This window comes from Phodopus roborovskii, unplaced genomic scaffold (assembly GCF_943737965.1).
Source record: "Phodopus roborovskii unplaced genomic scaffold, PHOROB, whole genome shotgun sequence".
In the NCBI taxonomy this organism is placed as follows: domain Eukaryota; kingdom Metazoa; phylum Chordata; class Mammalia; order Rodentia; family Cricetidae; genus Phodopus; species Phodopus roborovskii.
The window spans coordinates 8,017,425-8,037,900 of NW_026126470.1; the positions used below are offsets into that span (position 1 = coordinate 8,017,425).

Consider the following 20,476-nt stretch of genomic DNA (forward strand, 5'->3'; position numbering starts at 1 on the left):
ACCTTGCCCCATCTCCTTGATATGGGCTCCCACAGGCTAACCCAAGAACAGCTTATTCCTCTTTGCAGAGAGAACAAAGTGCGTGGTAATCCACTTGCTTGCAAAATATAACTGGACAAGCAAAGGCAAATGTATCCCAGAAGTGTATCTTATGTAAATAACGTGTTTTCTGTCTTCTCAGACAGCTCAGCTCTCTCAAGCCAGCGGAGTAATTTCCCAGCTTCCTTTTGGACCAGCTCTTACCAGCCCCCTCCTGCGCCTTGTTTGGGGGGTGTTCATCCTGACTTCCAAGTCACTGCACCCCATGGCACCTTTACAACAGCAGACCCCAATTCTTGGCCAGGACATGGTCTACATCAGACTGGCCCCGCCCCACCCCCTCCTGCATCCGAGTCCTGGCACTATCCTCTGGCATCTCAGGTGAGCCCATCCTACAGCCACATGCATGACATGTACATGCGGCATCACCACCCTCACGCTCATATGCACCACCGCCACCATCATCACCACCACCACCCAACTGCTGGTTCTGCCCTGGATCCCGCCTACGGGCCCCTGCTAATGCCATCAGTGCGTACTGCCAGGATTCCTGCTCCCCAGTGTGACATCACAAAGACAGATCCGACTACAGTCACCACGGCTACCTCAGCATGGGCTGGAGCCTTTCATGGGACAGTGGACATCATGCCAAGCATGAGCTTTGATACAGGTGAGTGGACAGATTAAGACATAGGTTTGGAAAATTCTTCTTCCAAAGTTTTCTCTTAGAGCTGCTATGCTTGTAGAACCGAGGCATTTTGCAATTGATTCCCATATTCCTGTGGAAAGTACAAAGACTGGCTCATTAAAACTCTGCCTATGAAAGGTCTCAGCACTTTTCTCCCATCGCCTATGCGGGGAATCTGTTCCTTTGAACTGGATCTCTCGTACCTTATGTTTACAAATAAGTCAACCCTTCTTTAAGTCTCCCATGACTGTGTACTCTGCTCCATGTGTTCTGCCCCGTGGATTTCAAAAGTGGTATGTTTCAGTTATGCATTGTAAAACAGATTGGCTTTTGGAATGTGGTCTACAGTCCAGACTTAAAACAAATAGGGACCATATTTGAAGAGTTGACTTTTTTCCTATTCTTTTCTCTTCCTTCTCTTCCCTTCCTTGCCCTGTCTTTGTTTCCTTTCCCCCTTTCTCCTTCCTTCTTGCTCCTATTCCTCTCTGGTTTAAGTAACATGGGACTTCACTGAGTGCTGTAAATTTATATTCAAAATACTTAGACATAGTAATGAAAGTAGTTTTTTTTTGTTTTTTTTTTTTTTTTTTTTTACAGAATACTTGTCTCTGAGTAAGCTAGTCCTGAAGGTCATAGTTTTAGTATTCTCATTGTCATTGTCCTTCTCAACCCATTTTACTTTCCTGTTGAGTCTATGTTGAGGATGTCACTCCTGGTGAACAGTGTTCTGTAGTGCAAACAATCACAGGCTGCCTTTGTCCACTGTCATGTAAACAAGAAAGAAGCTTAAGTTTTTCATTGTCTGGGAATGGATGTTGTTGGAGTATCTGTAGAGTTGCTGCCACCTTGCGCTGTGTGACTGTTGGAAGCCTGCTATGTTTCACATCTGTGGCGTCTGTAAGGGTCACACTAACCGTGTTCCTAACAGGCTGGGTATGAGTTTTCCTTCTGTATGCTCTGTCATGAAGAGGAAATGGGTGCGATTTCTTGTTGTTTTCTGACTCCAATTTTCGATTAAATTTCGCTTATTTTTGTACTAGTGAAGTTGGGAATGAGCCTGGAACATGCATTTTCTTTTTTAAAATTCCAGATTGAAAAAGTCTCATCAAGATTAAAAAGGAGGATCTCCTTCAGTTTATTAATCCATGACTTAATTATTTAATTTATTGAGCATTTACTGCATGCTATTAGCAATTTTCTCTTCCCTTTTTGTTATATATGTATATCAACACACAAGTATATTTACATATCATAGATAATATTTATATCAATATGTAATATCTATGATCGCTTTCCCATGCCCTTAATGTAGTGTTTCAAATTTCCCCAAATGATCTTTATACTTGCTCCAAGAGAATTCTGAGCTAGAAGTTCTGTGGCTTCTCATAGTATCAGAGTAATAGTGCTGTAAGCAAGCAAAGCGATAAATGATAATGTTACAGCAATTAGTAGTGTGGAATGGAGGTTTCTTTAGTGGATGTACAAGAGTACCCATAGTCAGTGTATGGTTAGTAATTAGATAGTAATTAAGACTCACCCCTAGCCTATTTTCACCCAACTGGAAAAACAAAGTCACCAAACAGATTAAGATAAATTATTGGCATAATTATTGGCGGTCTCTGATTAGATGACTTTCCACAATGGACTTTTTATTATCTTTTTATAACACACACCTGGGAAAATCTGGACTTCAGAGACTCTTCTCATAGTCATCTCTGTCACATTTCAGAGTCCCAGGACTATGAAAAGAGTTGATTTTTGCTTACAGTTGCCTCTGAGAAAATTGACTTAAGGCACAACATGGTGTGTTTACCCTGCAAAGGGGAGTTGTGGTAGGGGCCACCACCTCTGGCATGAACTAATGATGAGTAGAGCATATATGGTCATTTTCTACTCTAAAATTCTACTTTCAAAATTCAGACATAATATCAAATGCCACATTTAAATTCCAACTGGAAAAGCATGGCAGGGATCAATTTTTATAAGAAACAGCCTTTGAGCTAGTTTATAGGATAATGTTCTAGGGGATCATATCTTTGGTGTGAGAAAATTCCTTGAGCCCAAGGGGTTGGCTTTTATATTTCTGTATTTACAGTTTTTGGTTGTGGCTTGCCTCTGGGAAAAGGGACATGACACTGGATAAGGTGTCTTTGTTTAGTAGAAGCTAATTCCCAAAGATGACTATCCCTGGGAGAGTCTTTCGGTAACAAGAAGAAAATGGATATTTCAGTCTTGAAGACAAAGGAACTGAGTGGTACAGCTTTCACTATGTGGGACCAATAGGAGATGACACAGGGGAGGCAATCAGAACTTTTTCCAAACCCATGTATCTGAGCCAACAAAATATAGGTAATTGTTGTGTTTTGTTAGATGGCAAATAAACTAATTCAACTATTTCAAGAATATTTTGGTAAAGGACACCCATAAGGGAAGGGACTTGGGGTTGCAGTCACAGAAGACCATAGATAGGATGGTTTCAGAACAGCCAAGAACTGATTCCCATACTTCTGAGACTGCTGAGACCAAGGTCAAGTTATGGCCATCTCCAAGTCACAGGAAAACCTTTAGTGTTCTGTCACGTGGTGGTAGGGCCAACTTAACCTTGTAGCTTTTGTAGGGCACCGATCCCCTTCACAAGGGGGCTTCTCTCTTTATGTAATGAACTCATCTCCCAATACTATTACTTTGGGGAGTTGGATTTTAGTACATTAATCTGAAGAGAACATAAACATTCCATTCATTGCCTGCCAGTGAACTGATAATCACAGCTGCAGTTTTATTTTGCAGAATGTAGAGAAAACAAGGGGTCAAGGAGGAGGACTGACCTTGGTATAATGTTTGGTGACAGAGTTTCAAAGCATTGTATATGGTATAATTGAAGGATTGATACATTTTTTTTTAAATATGTTTAGGGACTGATAGGAACATTTTATGCTTTTCTGGGTCTTCTACCCTTTTCACTACTACTTTGCTCTCCTTCGGTGGCATTCAATCAACCACAGAGAAAAACCTAGGCGGGCGGGGGGGGGGGGGATGTCATCATTCAGAGCTTTTGGGAAATTTGGGTAGCTCCATCTTCTTAAAGGTATTTTCATCTGTAAGTTAGTGGAGAGCCTGCATTTGGAGTCAGACTGCCTATTTTTCTAACTCAGCTTGGTCTATAAAATAAAGCAAGGCGGACATTGAGCAAGGTGCCTCGACTTTCTCATTTATTAAAATATAGAGCATTATTTTGAGGGTGAAACAAGTCAATTCAGTAAAGCAATTACAAAGGTGTTAACACATAGAAGGCATTCTGTAATTCCCACTTATGTAAGACCAAACTTGCCGTTTTACTTTAAAATTTACTACTTAGTTATAAGTTAGAAAGCCCTATTTTAATGTATATGATTCAGTGTTTTTCAGTTGTTACTCACCATCATGTGTAATAATTCTTAATAGGCATCTAAATCCAGAACATTTGATCCCCTCAGTAAGAAACTGTTTGCTTAATAGAATTTGCTCTCTACTTCCTCCTACTCTCCATCCTTGGAAGCTGGCCATTTCCTTGATACCTCTACAGAGTTACCCTTTCTGTTCACTGATGAGAAATATGTGCCTTCTCTCACTTAACCTGATGGTTTCAAGTGTCACCCATGTTAGGTATGCAAAGAATTCCATTCTTTTCAGTAGTTAATCTTATTTCATTGCATGACAGTATCTTTATTTGCCTATTCATTAGTTGGTGAGTATTTGATGTATTCTCACATTTGATTTAATATGGCTATCACTGCTGTGAGCTATCATGTACAAATGTTTGTATAAATATATTTTTCAAATATCTTGAGTATATCTTCTGATATTGGGAGAATCCTGCTTAAATTTTTATTTCATTATATTTGTGGGGCTTAAAAATAATTTGCTATATTTGAAACAATTTTTGCTTCAAACTGTGTTTCAGTTTTTAAATTAACTATAGCATATAATAATACAGTTCTGAGGTTGGTGGGTGAAATTATCCCATGAGAATAAAATGAGATGGTCCTATATTTTCTTAAAGGATGAACTACCAGGGGGATAGTCGCTTGTGCACACAATTTAAAGTTTCTAGTACTTTACATATCATGCATCCTGAAAAATTATGCTGTGTCACACTTGGCTTCCTCTTGGCCCACTGTTCTCTCTGTTGAACAGGTTTTACATATATACATGCTGATACAATCACAAGTCACCTGTATCTGCCCTCCCTGGAAAAAAATCCCGTTTACCCAAAGACTGTTATCACGAATCTTACATTAGCCTTTTCCCTTTTTATTGGCAATTTAAAAACGGGGTTCTACCAATCCTGTGGAACAGGACTTCCAAAATGTGGGTTTGCCTGAAAATAATATCTATGGTCAAATGAACATTTTGACATAGAATATTTTGTAACTCTCTTAGGGATCATTAATTTCAGCATTTTGAAAGCTTTTATTTATTCTTCAGTAAGTACACATGTTAAGAGTTTTTCCAGGAACAGAGTTTTACTCCCTCCCCCACTTAGGACCACACTGTGTTTGAAGCATACTTTTCTCAGAATGTACTTTGAAAATTTCACTTACCTTAACTTTTTCCTCATAAGAAATGTCACAATTTTCAATTTCCATGAGTAACTATAAACTTACATTAAGCTAATATGAAGGATTATAGGCTAAGAATAGTAGGTAAGCTGAGGATAATATGGAATATGATCAGATCAAGGGATGATGGGAAGATGACCTTCAAGCAAACTCAGAGTATTGAACTAGGTTTCTATATGTCAGGAGGAGTTAAATGTGGGAGTGTTTGCAACTGTGAGCATTTTATTTATTATCAGACATACATAAGATGACACTGAACAATACTAATTGGCTTACTTAACAATTGTCATGATGATTCTCCCATCTCAGTGGAAAACTGACATCCTAATATGCAGCTTTTGTCCATTTTTACCTAATGTAAGATGCAATCCCCAGTCAGTCTGTGCGACCTTTGCAAGAGCTTAGCTAATAAGGAGTCTTTACTGAAATACAAAGCTAACTGCATTTGTAGCTTTCACATCCTTCACTATATTTGAACTTACCACAACTTAAAGAAGTTTTGCTTTGTGAAGTAGCTTCTTTATAAACACAAGCTGTTCCTGGCTTCAACTTGTGTTCATCTGTAGATTCACAGATTTATTTCCCTTACAAGGCCTCATGTTATTTCTGCTACAAGTTTGTTATTATTTTGTTTTTTACTGTGATGAATGTCATAATGCCTTATATAAATGTGTGTGTGTGTGAGTGTGTGTGTGTGTGTGTACACATGTGTGTAGGTGATCTAAAATTAAAATTCCAAGGAAAATAAAACAACTTTCTGTACTACATCAGATGTTGATAAAATATAATGAGTATGCAAAGTAATAAAAACATGTTGATATTATTATGACTTCTTAAAATACAGCTAAGGACCGTTAGATATAAACTTATATAAATTACTACTAAATATTTGGACTCAGTGAGAGAATCTTTAGAGGAGCCTTCCTAAAACTGTAATGATAGCTAAAATTTAGCTCATATCTTACTAACCAATATATCTTCAGATTTCAAATCAAGATTATGTGTCATAAGGCAGGTTTTTTCCAAGTATAGAAACAAAATTATTCTAGATATTAGAGCCACAGGTTACTTGTGAAATGAAGGTGGTGAAGTTTCCAAAAACACAGAAATCTACATTTCTATGACTGCATCAAGATACTAAAGCATAAACAGGATTATATCAGAAGGAAGCCTTCTTGAGGCCAACATGATGGGTCATTTGGGTAAAGGCAGCAGCCTGTTTGAGTCTGTTGATGTTTGATCCCCATGACCAACATGATGCAAGGACTCTATTAAGTCCTTAAAGTCAGTTCACCTCTCATGCTCTCTAGATCTCCATGGGCACTGCACCCACATGTACAAACCTAGTTTTTAAAAAAGCTGGAAATAATTTCTTTGAGAACATAAATTTTAAATGCATAGGTACTGGGTACCACATGTCTTTGTCTATCTTCTCTTTATAAGCACTTAGAGCTGATAAAATATCTTTTAATGTCATTCAGATTGGAATTATTGTTGCTCAACCTTGAATATTCTGGAACTAGGGGAAGAACCCAGTAACAGATTTGTGTGTTGAGTGTACGTAAAATCCTAGGATCAATACATATCACCCTTCCAATCCTCCAAGCCAGCTCTGAATTGCTATTTAATATGTAGTACTCCTTTAATTTGGCTAAGCTGTGCTAATGACTAAGATCATGGTAGTCTCTTAGAATCCTCCTTATATCCTAGTTTCTCTGGTGGTGTGAATTATAGGCTAGTGATCCTTTGCTCTATGTCTAAAATCCATATATAAGTGAGTACATACCATGTTCCTCTTTTTATGACTGGGTTACCTCATTCAGGATGGTTTCTTCACATTTTATCCATTTGCCTGCGAATTTCAAGAGACAGCTGACCTGAACAAGGAGAAGCTAATGGGCCCCCAGACTGATAGTTGGGAATCCAGCATTGGACTGACTCAGACCCCCTTAACATGGGTCTCAGTTAGAAGGCCTGGGCAGTCTACGGAACCTCTGACAGTGGAACCAGGATGTATCCCTGGTGCACAAAGGATTTTGGAAGCACATTTCTCATGGAGGGATACTGAACTTAGAAGCAGGAGGGAGGGCCAAGTCCCTACCCCAAATGACTTGACAGATTTATATGACCGCTCCAGGAAGGCATCATTCTACATGTGGAATGGAGGGGGGATGAGATGGGAGGGTAGTCAGGGGCATGGGAGGGTAGAAGAGAGGGAGGGACAGACGGAGAGGGGACTGGGATCGATATGTAAAATAAAAAGCTTTATATTTACAAAAAAAATATGATAGTCAGTACTACAAGGTTGCTTTGAAATGAAATGAATTGGTGAAACATATTTTTGTTTTTATAAAAGATAGAAAGAGAAAACCAAGATGAAGTAGTTTATAAGAACAAATGAGAAAACTTCTGTCTTTGGGGTAAATTCAGAATCAGGTTTATTTTTTCTTTTGCGAGTCCATTCTGCAAATTTTGCAGCTGTAGATTATATACTGAAACCTATATTTGCGTTTCTGGCAATTGGTAGTCATGTCTAATAGACCCAGGCTACAAAGATTGGATAAATATTTCCCAAGTGACTTACTAATCATTCCTAGCCACATTTAAATATTATTAACTTCAATTTAGTTGTAATTTAATTTAGTTTATATCTAGTAATTTTTAAAAAATCACATTTATATAGAGTTAAAGAAAACCAGTTATTATTGATTCAAGACCTTTGTTGATATTGCTGTGCTTCAGTGTAAGGCTTTACAGTAAAGGAGGGATATTCCAAGTTTGGAGAGGAATTGTCCAAGAGCCTCATGAGTAACAGGTGCTATAACTCCATTAAAACACAGAGGCTCTGTCATATTCTCACCCTAGAGTGTAGAAAGCACGAATGAGACAAATATTTAGATGCTTCATTCAGAACATTCACTCCACAAAATACACATTAACCATCTGGATTCCACATGATTAGGAATGCAGTGATACCTTTGTTGACAGTTATGGTAATTTTCATGAATATTAGTAAGAAATTATAAAGGTGCCTTCCATTTTTGTAAGAAAAATGCTATTTTTAAATGGTCGATTTCAGCATAGAAAATGAGTAAATCAAGTTTTGATGTAGAAGCCAACTTAGGACTACATGATTTTTCAATGGTAGTGATACTTGTCACTAATGAGTATAGATGTATTTTGCTTCTTCCTTTTTCTGACCTGAAAGTTATGAAAGTCAGTGACTCAGGGAACATGGTTGTGTTTCCAGATGGTGATTGTGATATGAAATTAACTCTTCCATATAATAAGGTCTTGTAAAAAGATGGAATACTTCAAACTGAAAAATTCACACTGAATGTGTGAATCATCTTGAGAAAACTGATGCAAGCTTGGATTATGTTTATTACTATATAACTAAACCTGTTTATATTCTAGAAGATTGGCTGTGATGTTTGATAGCCAAATTCCTCAAAAGCAGCATTTAGGAGTCAGTGATATTTCTTTTCTTGTATCGGTTGAGCAGAAAATGAAAATGGTGGGACAAAGAAAAGGGAAAAAAATAAGAATTTGAGAGATTATAAACATATATATCTTTTTAAACATATTTTTTAATTTTTTCTTATTTTACATATTGATCCTAGTTTCCCTCTCCCTTCTTCCCTCCCATGCCGCCCGACCCCCTCCCATCCCATAAACATATACATCTTAAGAAATTTTGATGTCATAGTTTCCTCCTTCTAGGGTACTCTACATGTAGAATGTGAAGGAATGGATACAGATGCCTCATTGCTTTGCACTTATGTACAATGAAGATGTTTATCCTATTCTTTTGTATAGCACAAAAACTGTGTAGTAAGAATGTTAGGCTATGGAGACTCAAAGCAATTACCTTGTTAGTATTCGTTGAAAGTATTAACTTAGTGTTCATATATCCATTTTGTACCTTAACATTAATTTTGTAATTGAGTTTCAAAACTCATTCACCTTAAGGATTGTTGTATAAATGGCATAGCATTTTATTGCTTCTGAAACATAGTTTCTCAAAGTTGTGAGCAAAATTAGTTGCTGACATCTTTTGCCCATATATATATATATATATATATATATATATATATGTATATATGAATTTTCTTAAATAATTATACATAGCTCCAGAGTACAATGTGATACTTTGACAGGCAAGCAACATGTACTAATTAATCAGGAAATTAGCCTATCAATTCTGTATGTTTAGAAACTCTTCATATATTTTTTGTAATGTGTTACTTCCCACTAGCTACAGCTGGGAGTTTGGGAAGTTTTCAAATCACATAATGGTTTCTTTGAGAAAATTATTCCTTCATCAAAAGGAAGCTATGTAGGAAAAACAAAAACAATATATAAGCCAACTCAACCAACCAAACAACCCTCCTCCTTAAACAAAACAAAACAAAACAAAAAAAACCTATATAACTATTACAGGACCTCCAGTAGAGAACATGCCTGCACTGGGTCAGGGTTTTAGGCTATCAGCAAATAATCTTTGCACTATTGCTTGGCTGTTCCAATACCTCACTTTGGAAAACATTTAAAGGCACAGCTCGAGTGAAGAAATCTGTTTCAGCATTCATTCTCAGCCAGTTTTGCATCAGCTTTCAAGTAGGCTACAAAGATTTTGGAAAAGAATTCTCTGTGGCCTGAGGAATTTACAGCTATCTTGATTCCCTTTCAGGCTGCTGTGCTCTCCTCTTATTGTTCTATTTATCAACAATATAAGGTTTCACAAACAGTCGTCTGTGGCCAATATGTTCAGAATCCCTTGGTGAAAAGATGACATGCCAAGCAAAGTCTTGCAAAGGACTGATGAGAGGCAAAATGTGCCATCTTTTTTTTTTTTTCCTAGTGGATACAGACCGATATGTGGAAGACTCAAATTCATTTTATTTTTTTTAAACCACAGGCATGTGTTCTAAAGCTTATTTTATGCAGGCTTTGCTTGTGCTGTATCAAGTTGTACCTAGTATCTTCAGCATCACTGAAGTCCTATTTACATTTACTAGGATGGAGTAGACTCTTCTGGAACATGTCAGAGATTAAGTTTGCAGAAAACCCCACTGGTGGCATATCAGGAATTGATACAGACACATACTCAGTGCAGCCCATGGCTGAGTCTCTTCTAATGCACTTTTCTTTAATGGAGACTTATGACTTAAACCAAATTCATGTTAAAATATACTTTGCATTTCAGCAGTTCTAAAGTCATTTTTAAATTTTGGAACCTTTTAATAATTCATATTCCCAGATACAAGTCTTTTCTTTTGAGGGAGTGAGGGCCTTGAGCAATGGTCTCAGATTAGCTCCTTCTCTGGTTGGGTGATCTATTTTCTGAATCGTAAAGCTGTCATGGCATAACCTAGAAATCTCTTTAAAGATGCATATTTGGCTGCATGTGCATGTGTTATCCAACAGATGTCTGGATAGTTAGAATCTCTTGAGAGCATTATAATGTGTGGTTTTAGTTACAAAGTGATCCAAACTTTTTTCTCCTCTTTGGTCTTGCCTTTCTGAGTTCTGGGAGAAAGTCTAGTTTGTAGAGAATTTACAGAAGAATATATTTAATTTCATTCTTCTTTGGTTCATTTTTATCCCCATGTTTAAGATGTCTTCATATCTGCTTTTGAGACGACTTTCCTGAATCGGTAAGCAGTGTGTGTGCATTCAATATCATGCCCCATGATCCCAAGATCTTATCACCCTGGAGGTGGCCTGCCACATTGATGATCAAGCTTAGAACCCAGTATATGCCTATTACAATAAAAAAGAAACTATGTATCCCTGTGTACAGTTTACATCTGTCAGGAGTTCAGTTTTGTAGAAATTGTCTCACATTTGGAATGCTTGAAGTACCTTCCAGATTTCTATCCAGGTGGACACTGAATAGATGTCAAAGGCAAAGGCTCAAGGCCCTTGTACAGCTTAGCTTGTGGTTTTGGAGAAAGGAAGGCTCTAAGAGTGTAGACTGACTACTGTGGCTTGTTGTCTGGGCCTGGGAAAACAAGAGCAATGGGAAACACCTGGCAGTAAATGGCAGTGTTTGCCTCAGGTGCGCAGGTGTTACCCTTCCTACCATGACACAGTAAATTACTGTCTAAAAGCAACTTCGAGTTTTCTGGGTTTTACATTTCTACTCTTCTTTTGAATCTGAACTTAAAGACATTTTGTACACGTTCAGGCAGTTTTCACCTCATTGTTCCTGACAGTACTGACTCTGTGGAGATTTTAAGCAGATTGTAAATGTGCCTTCAAAAAATGTCTCTATAAGTAGAAAGGTCTCCTTTTTGCTAGTAAGACCTTTATTTGTTGTTCATGTGCAAGAGTTGTAATCATGAGTTGATAAATGTTATTGAAATGTCATAAGGAATACATTTTAGTTTACATATGGTTCAATAATGTATCTTTTTTTTGTTTTGTTTTGTTGGGTTTTTTTTTTGTTTGTTTTATTTTGTTTTTTGTTTTTGTTTTGATACAGGGTTTCTCTGTATTGTTTTGGAGCCTATCCTGGAACTAGCTCTGTTAACCAGGCTGGCCTCGAACTCAGAGATCCACCAGCCTCTGCCTACTGAGTGCTGGTATTAAAGGAGTGTGCCACCAATGCCTGGTCAATGTATCTTATTTTTAACAACTTTAAAACACTGTCAATCATTTATATATTATGAAGTTATCAAATAGACAAAAGTACTTATAGCACATGAGAAAAAGTACTCATATCTAATGCACAAAAAAAGCACATGGAAATCAAGGAGAACTTTAATCTTTAAAAAACCCCAAATTTGGTTAAAGCTAAAATGGTGAGAAAGTCATAATCACATGGTGTCCATATTCATTAATAATAAAATAATGTGCTAGCTGTTGGTGGCGCATGCCTTAATCCCATCAGAGGCAAATGCAGGTGGATTTCTGTGAGTTCGAGGCCAGCCTGGTCTACAGAGCTAGTTCCAGGACAGACTCCAAAGCAATATAGGGAAACCCTGACCCAAAAACAAAAATAGTAAAATAATGCATACAATTAGGTTTGTTGAATCCATAATAATCACAATAATAGATAATTTGAAAATGAGTGTTATTGTCATTTTGAGCACAATTTAGGCATCACAATTAAATATGCAACTTCAGGTATCTGTATATGTGACTTCAGCAATAACACAAATATGTTTTCAAGAATTTTGTTAACTCTTAAAAGACCCATGCAGATAGCAAACATATTCATGCTTATATATATGTTTATGTACATGCATGTGCATATGTATTTGTGTGTCCACAAGTAGACAAATGATATATATCTGCAGAGGATTGTCACACTAAAGAATAATTATTATGAGGCCTCCCAAAGGAATAAACATATGTACTCAATTTTCCAAGATAATGGTGCTACCACAGTAATCTGAACCACAGTGTAAAGAATGGCAACTGCTCACAAATCTTAAATATACCTTAAATGAATTGTGCACACCAGTGTAATTAACGATTACTTGGACCTTTCACTCTCTAAACTATTGATCATGATTTTAAAATAAGAATTCTGGGATGTTTGGAGACTGAAATGATTTATTTTAGAAGTTACAACAGAAGTATGGTTATTACACTTGATCTGTTTTGATATTCACCTGAAATCATATTACAGTTTCCCAGATGGGTAGCTCTTGCTTATAGTCTCCATCCCTCCTCAAAGTTAATAGTAAGGTGCTATATTCACATGGATCTTATTTAGAAAGCCTTAACTTATATTTAACCTGATTATCCCAGCCTCAGGCAAACAGATGCAGTTGTGCTATCATTTGCAGTGTTAATTTTATAAAGCCGTAGAAATGCATACGACTGTCTCTTGAACATCTCTGTGGTCTTTTGTCATTCTGTCAAGTGGATGAAACTTGGGTGTTTGGCCCAGCATCCAACACAATGTTGTATGTATTTAAGTTTGTAGTAACTACTATTTACTTTTAGCATAGCAGAACAGGGTGTTTATTTTATTTTTAAGTGCAGAAATAAGTTGCCATCTTGTTAATCTAATGGCAAGTGTTATTATGTAAATGGCTTACATGTAAACTCTTAAAGTCCATGAAATGAATAGTTTATACTTACTAAGTACTTTCTTTTTAAGGCCATAATATGTTTTACCCTCACTCTTGGGTTTTAGATCTCATTTCTCTCCTCTTTTCAATAGTATGTTTTCCATTGTATAGTCGCTTTTATCTCTAGCAAAAATAACAAAAAGAAAAGATGGAAGCATTTTTTTTTTTTTTTTTTTTTTTTATTTAAAGACCTGTGATTGATGGCATTTTCAAATGATGATGCTTTCTTAGAAGTGGAACAAGGTCATCTAGTGACATGTGACTGGCAACTGGAGAGTTCCCAAAATCCAGCTCTGCAAACATGTACAAGTTTCACTTCAGTTTATTATTTAAGACTTCTTCCTAATAGTAGAAAATGATACCCTTATTTGGTCTAGATGTTCCTTTAAATAGTTAATTCTGTGATACTTTCATACACTGTATTTTGATCCTATTCATTTCCCTCCTCCATCTCCTTCAAGACCCATACTGCACTTAGTACCTACCCAACTTTGTGTTCTCGTTTTCAAATTCCTATTGTGTCCTGTTATTTCTACCTTTACACTCTGAGGTTATCCCCTGGAGTGCATTAGAGCCACCAGGGGACACAGCATTAGAGAAACCTAACTCTCCTCAGCCAGCTGCCAGGAGCTCATCAACTGGGGGTGGAACTTGGTGCCCATGTCCTCCCTCCATGCTGGATAGTCTAGCTATTCTTCAATTAATCTGGTGATATTTCCATTACTCCTTTAAAACAAAATCCCAATTACAGTTTAACTTTTCTAGTTATCCCTTCATCCTTTCCATGGGATGTAGCTCTTAGTTCTAGAAAGTTATGCAAGCATCTAATTAGTAGTTTGTGATCTTCCTTTTGGTGTTGCCATATCATTCCGGTTCTGCCCTGATTTTAAATCTTTCCCTCATCTACCTTTTCCTTTAAGCATTCTCTATTGCTTGTTAGATGTGGCAGCATGCTTATCTTTGAATTTGTAATCTCTCCAAGATGTTCGTCTAGAGTTACCCATGCTGTATCTTCCACTGGGAGGGTGCAGAAATTCCAGTCGATTTAATGGAATCCCCTTTAAGCCAAACCCTGTATCCTTCATGAGGGGTTTTGGGAGCTTTGGTATATTTTCACACAATTCCTTGGAGTAAGAAGCTGGGGGGGAGGGTGAAGACTTCGGGCTTCTCCTGCTTACATTCCTATAGCTGATGTTCTCTGATTCTTATATATCCATAGCCTTTTGCCAGACACCAACCTGTGAAAATGTTGCCTCCTGAAATTTAGAGTATGATTGTTTCCCCCATAGGTGGGGAAGTTGGTCACAGTAATATCCTTATAGAATTCAGTCAGTGCTGTGATCTCTAGATATTGGTATCTGCTCCAAAATGTGTGTTGAAATCCTAACTCTTACAGTGTTGGTATTAGATGGGGCCTTTGGAGGGTAGAAAAAGTGATGGGCAGAGTCCTCAGGAATAGGATCTATTCTCTTATGAAGGGCTTGAGAACACATATACACAACACACACACACACACACACACACACACATACACACACACACACACACATGCACATACACACACACACTCACACAATGCACGCACACACATGCATGCACACACACATGCACACACACACACACACACACACCCATGCACACGCACATCCCCCACACCACACACACACTTCTGCTTTAGGGTACAGTGAGAAGAAACATCTATGAACCAGAAAGCCAGCTTTCATCCACAAGACAATTTTGGTGTTTTTGATCTTAGATAGAAGCCTCTAGAATGCTGTTGGAGTAACCTCTGCTGTCAATTAGCTGCCCAGTTTGCAGCATTTGTTTTAAGGTCTGGGACAGACAGACTGCCAGACTCACAAATATTGAAACAAAAGCAATCGTGATTCTCTACGGTGACCATATTTTCTCTCCCTTTCCTAATGACTCCAAGTTTATTTGCTTGGATATGGATATTTTCTTCTCTTCTGTGGTGATCAGGTGGTGTTGAAACAGAAGTGAAGAAATGTGTTTCTGAGCTTTTAGTTTCTTTCAGGCTCTTTTCTCAAGTACATCTCATTTCAAACTCCGAAGTCAATAAAGTGATATGGTTGTTTCCTGGTTGACTTCTGATTTATAATAAACAAGCAAGAAACCATAAGTCAAATGTTCTCTATTCTGTAAAATGTTCATACCAGGGAAGTGGATGGGTCTGGAACAAATACATTACAAATAAACACATAAAAGTCCATTAGTTGATGTGACATAGCCTATTATACCAATGTAATGGTCTAAAGCATAACAGACTACAATGCAATTCTTTATTATGTTTTAGAAACAAACATCAAATTAGTGTAGTTGTTAAAAAGAGATTTGTCTTAGTCTTTATATCAGTTCAGAAAAATTGGGGTATTTGTATATTTAATGAGTTGAAACGGAAATATAAAAATTGTTTAGCATTTTTCTGTTCTGATTTTGTGAGATGCTATTTACTTAGGGATTAGGTTGGGTGTGGCTAGTGTGCTACTGACTTTACTAATAACAACACCATTGACATAAGGTACACAGATATCCTGTCATAGCTGGAAAACCAGCATAGGACCAACCCAGACCCCCTGAAAGTGGGTGTTAGTTAGGAGGACTGGGCAGTTTATGGGGCCTCTGGTAGTAGATCAGTATTTATCCCTAGTATAAGTATGGACTTTGAGAGCCCATTTCACACAAAGAGATACTCTCTCAGCCTAGACACACAGAGGAAGCCTAGGCCCTGCTCCAAATGATATGACAGACTTTGAAGACTTTCAATGGAAGGCCTCACCCTCCCTGGGGAGCAGAAAGGGGATGAGATAGTTAGTTGGAGCAGGGCAGGGGAGGAGAGGAGGGAGAAGGAACTGGGATTGACTTTAAAACAAGCTTGTTTCAAATTTAAATGAATAAAAAAAAAAAAAAAAAAAGATTATAGTCTCCTCAGGCGTGATGGCTCATTCCTTTAATCCCAGCACTCAGGAGTCAGAGGCAGGTGGATCTCTATGAGTTCAAGGCCAGCCTGGTGTATAAATCTAGTAGACAGCTAGGGCTGTTACACAGAAAAACCTGTCTTACAATGAAAGCAGCAGCAGCAGCTACAACAAAAAGTTGTTCTGACATCAGAATGATTGTTTACTGACCTGCCTGTGCCATCACTTCCCCTAGTTTCTGCATTCTTGCTGAGTAACATACATATTCTGAAAGCATGACAGAGATGATTGAGTGATTTCATGTAAAATGCCTGGCACCAAATGGCATATCCAAATCCTAAGAATGAAAGCTAGTCTTGTCTTCAGGCTTTTTATTTTCATTTCTACTAAAATAGCTTATGGACTGAAGAGTAAAACCAAAATGGAATTGCTAAAACAAAGAAAAGTATGCCTGGTGATTTCTGACAGCCAGTGGAAGCCTAAGAATGTGTTAGGACCTAATTTCATATAGATTTGATTGGCATTGGAGGAGCAAAGGAGATCATACAGGAGCAAAGTTTGCAACAGAGGATAGTTTCTTCTCAAAAGGAATTTTTAGAAAATCATGCTATGTGTGTAGATCACACAAGGGTCATAACTAAGTTTTGTTTCCCTTCATTTTGTTGTGCAAAAACTAAGTGGATGGTTCTTAAGTATCCTGAATCACCACCTACAAATTTCTTTATTAGAAAAATGACAGTCCTGCATTTATGATGTGACTTATTAGTAGGGTCTTTTGTCGCCATTCTTTTTAAAATTATACTTACCTTGAAATTTATAGAAAATGATGCCTGGAAATTAAGGCAAAGTTTGGTTTATGTCTTTTCACTAAGAAGCTGCTAAACCATCAGGTTCCAATCGTTTAATACCTAGAGTTTATAGATGAGTTGGCAGATGAATTTTTTTTTTTTAAAACTATACTCTGGAGTGACACAGAGACATGGGATCAAACATGGAAAAGATGCATTCATAATGAGAGAATGATTTCTGTTATTCTGGTTGAAATTTGGGGTCCATCTTAAGTAATTCCATACTTGGCTATGACAAAATGCTTACATGATCTGAAGGAGTCATATATCTTTGTACATCAAACTGGGGGTTGCCTTTATTTTAAAGGGGAAAAAAAAAGTTTAACCACTCGATGATTACAACAGTATTCATGACTTGCAGTGCTGACATCCTGCAGATTGATGCAGTCTTCAGCTCTGAAAATACTGTGTCATCTAGAAGATGAGAAGTATTAATAATGAAAAAAATATTTATGTAGTCAGCAAATTGTCAGTAAAGGTGGCTTCGATTATAAAACTCACCCCACAGAGACTATGTCAGGTTGCAAATTATTCTACCCACAAAGTTATTTGAAAATGAGTAAAGTGAGTGTCATGATACATTCTTCATTTTTTTTTTTATTTTTTTCTTCCTCCTCTCTCTCCTTCTCTTGTATTCTCCTTTTTCTCTTTGAAACTGGAGGAAAATTCTGCAGCTAAGTGAAATGCCAGCAATCCTTGCAAAATAATAGATTATTCTTTTGAAACCCATGTTGCCTTTAGTCAATACTCTAGTTCTTCTGCGTAGACTGGGCCTAGTAATTCTGATGTGCTTTTTGTGTTTCTTTTATTAATTCTCTGTCATGTTATGTTGTTGCCTTTGAATGTTGTCTTAAGATCTGAATCCAGTAACTGTAATGATATCATTATTTGATGAAAATTATTTTTGATAGTTGGAGGGACAAGAAATACTGTTATAACAGCAATTAAAATGTAAAGCTTACCTGGGTCACTTTTTATTTTTCAGTTTTTAATATTCAGCCAACCCTGATATCACCTTTAAACAAAGAATCAGGAAAATAGCCTAAGATCCTGACACAGTTGTCATGTGTTTCTAACTACATTTTGGAGGCCTCACTTCACATTTTGATATTTGGTTCTGAATGACTTAAGAATTTATTCAGGGTATTCACTTTTCTAAATTATATGCCTCAGATATAAAAATAAAGGGAACTGAAAGAGGTGATAGACATGATAACTGATTGTAATAACTATTTTAATATATTTGTACATCAAATACTTTAACCTGTACATTCAATATAAGTATGTGCTTAATCAGTTATATCTCTAAAAAAGCAAGAAAAAAAATCCACATAACATGAAACTTGACTTCAGGTGGGTTTGAGGAACAAGTCTCCTGCTTATTGCCTGTATCAAAAAAATTAGTTACATGACTGTAGTAGACCCAAGTCAGATTCATGTTTTCTATATATCCTCTTAAATAAACTTACCATTTTACCTATCAGTTGGAATTCAGATGTGTTCACATATCTGTTTTATATTTAATTTAATGTCATTTTCTGAACCACTTTGATCTCATGATGGGAAAGATGTTTTAAAAAGTAAATTAATAGAGTATAGGTCTATACTATTCACAGTATGGTCTACTACCTTACCAATACTACTAAACACTGCGTTTAAACCATATTAACCACTCTCTATGATTGTAATGATGCACCTCTGAATGAAATATATATATTTTCAACTACATGAATAAGTTAGTCCACAAGTCTAATTTCACAGGTTGATGGAAAAATCCTAACTTCATTTGAATGTTCCTCAAGTTGTGTATGTCTGTTTTCTCTTCCACTATCATCTGTTAAAGTTAAAGTACAAATTCTAATTATAATGCAGTCCTGACCCAGGAAAATAAAAAATAAAACACAGCAGTAGTAGCATTGTTGTAGTACCGAGTTCTTTTCCCAAAGTATGCTCTTAGGCCATTTTAGAGAATAGGCTGTCCTTAGGTAATTTCTCATCATGCCAGGATTTCACATCTTGTACTCAGTGTACTGCAAGTCATGAACATTTATGAATGCCCTGTGTGTATGCTTACTCTTCATTATTTTCCCTTCTTATCATTTTTAGGTCTTCAGCATCAGGACAAGAGCAAAGAGTCAGCTTGGTACTGAATGAAGCATGGTGTTGGCAGGTCATGTTGCAGCCTGAATCCAAGGGCCCACTGGGAAAGATGCCATTGTGATTTCCTAACCAGCAATGGGACACAGGAAGCATGGATGGAAAGGGGGACATAGAAAGCCGTTGTGCTTGGATTCAAACTTTTCTGGAGAAAACAGCGTGGGTCCTAGTCTTTGAAGGAAAGATGTTGTCTGTTTTCTCTCATCTGAGCCTTTGTCAGTTGTGCAACGTCTCGTTTTCATCGCCCTTTACCCCCGTACCTTGCTTAGATTTTTTTGTTTCTTCTTGAACCAGCTGCCTTGTCAGGAGAAGATGAGCCAACAACTGAAAATGCTCATTCCTTCAGGAAAATCATTGTGTAGCTCTCTCTTCATCTATTTTTGTAGAAATACAGAACTTTGGTTTAGCATGGAGGGGATATTTTTTGAGGGATGTATTTTTTTTTTTTTTTTAAATATTGTAACAATTGTTGAGTTCTGTTTAAAGAACTTGCTCTCAGAAAAGCACTGGCCACAATGTGTTGAATCCCGGATCTTCAGAGTGGGGTGATGCGCTGTGTCTGTGCTTCTGAGGGTACCTCAAGGGGTGTAGCCTTTTCTGTAACAGTGACCCTACCGTAGGCAAACCAGTGCCATACTGCATTTATGTCGAATCTCAGTGAAGATTGAATTCCATGACGGCTCCCTTGGTTTGCAGCTGTGTATGTGTGGCTTAAATAAGCAGTTTCCTTTAAAGGGCCACAAATTATAGGGTATTTTATTACTTTGCTTTCTTCTGAAGAGTTCTTGGAGGTTGACTAACAAGAAAGTTTAGGATAATGAGTAGAAACATTGTTCTTTTTGTAGTCCATCCACTCTTAACAACTGGGAATAGAGCTTATGCATTCAGCCATGATAACCTGTGGATACATGCCAGTGACTAATTTTCCTAGTTTCTAACCATTTGTTCACAGCAGTTTTGGAAGCCATACTTTGAATGAATTCATTTCTTGGCGTGAATTCAAATGAGGAGAGGAAGGAGACACATGACAAAGCGCCGACTGTCCCTCACTGTTGTAAACTGACAAGTGATGTATTCTGTATGTACTGTTTTAATTGGAGCATATTGCAAGATTTTGTTT

The 20,476-nt window shown here is 37.2% G+C and overlaps 1 protein-coding gene across 5 annotated transcripts in view; it reads left to right on the forward strand.

Moving 5' to 3' along the window:
• Positions 1–19,496, forward strand: part of Vgll3 (vestigial like family member 3) — a 42,729-nt gene extending 23,233 nt beyond the window's left edge. For all 5 annotated transcript variants that reach the window (XM_051191734.1, XM_051191735.1, XM_051191738.1 and 2 more), the window contains exons 3-4: positions 182–709; positions 19,306–19,496. In XM_051191734.1, the coding sequence (XP_051047691.1) occupies positions 182–709; positions 19,306–19,349 (572 nt within the window). In that variant the 3' untranslated portion in view covers positions 19,350–19,496. The remainder of the gene's footprint in view (positions 1–181; positions 710–19,305) is intronic.
• The last annotated feature ends 980 nt before the right edge of the window (positions 19,497–20,476 follow it).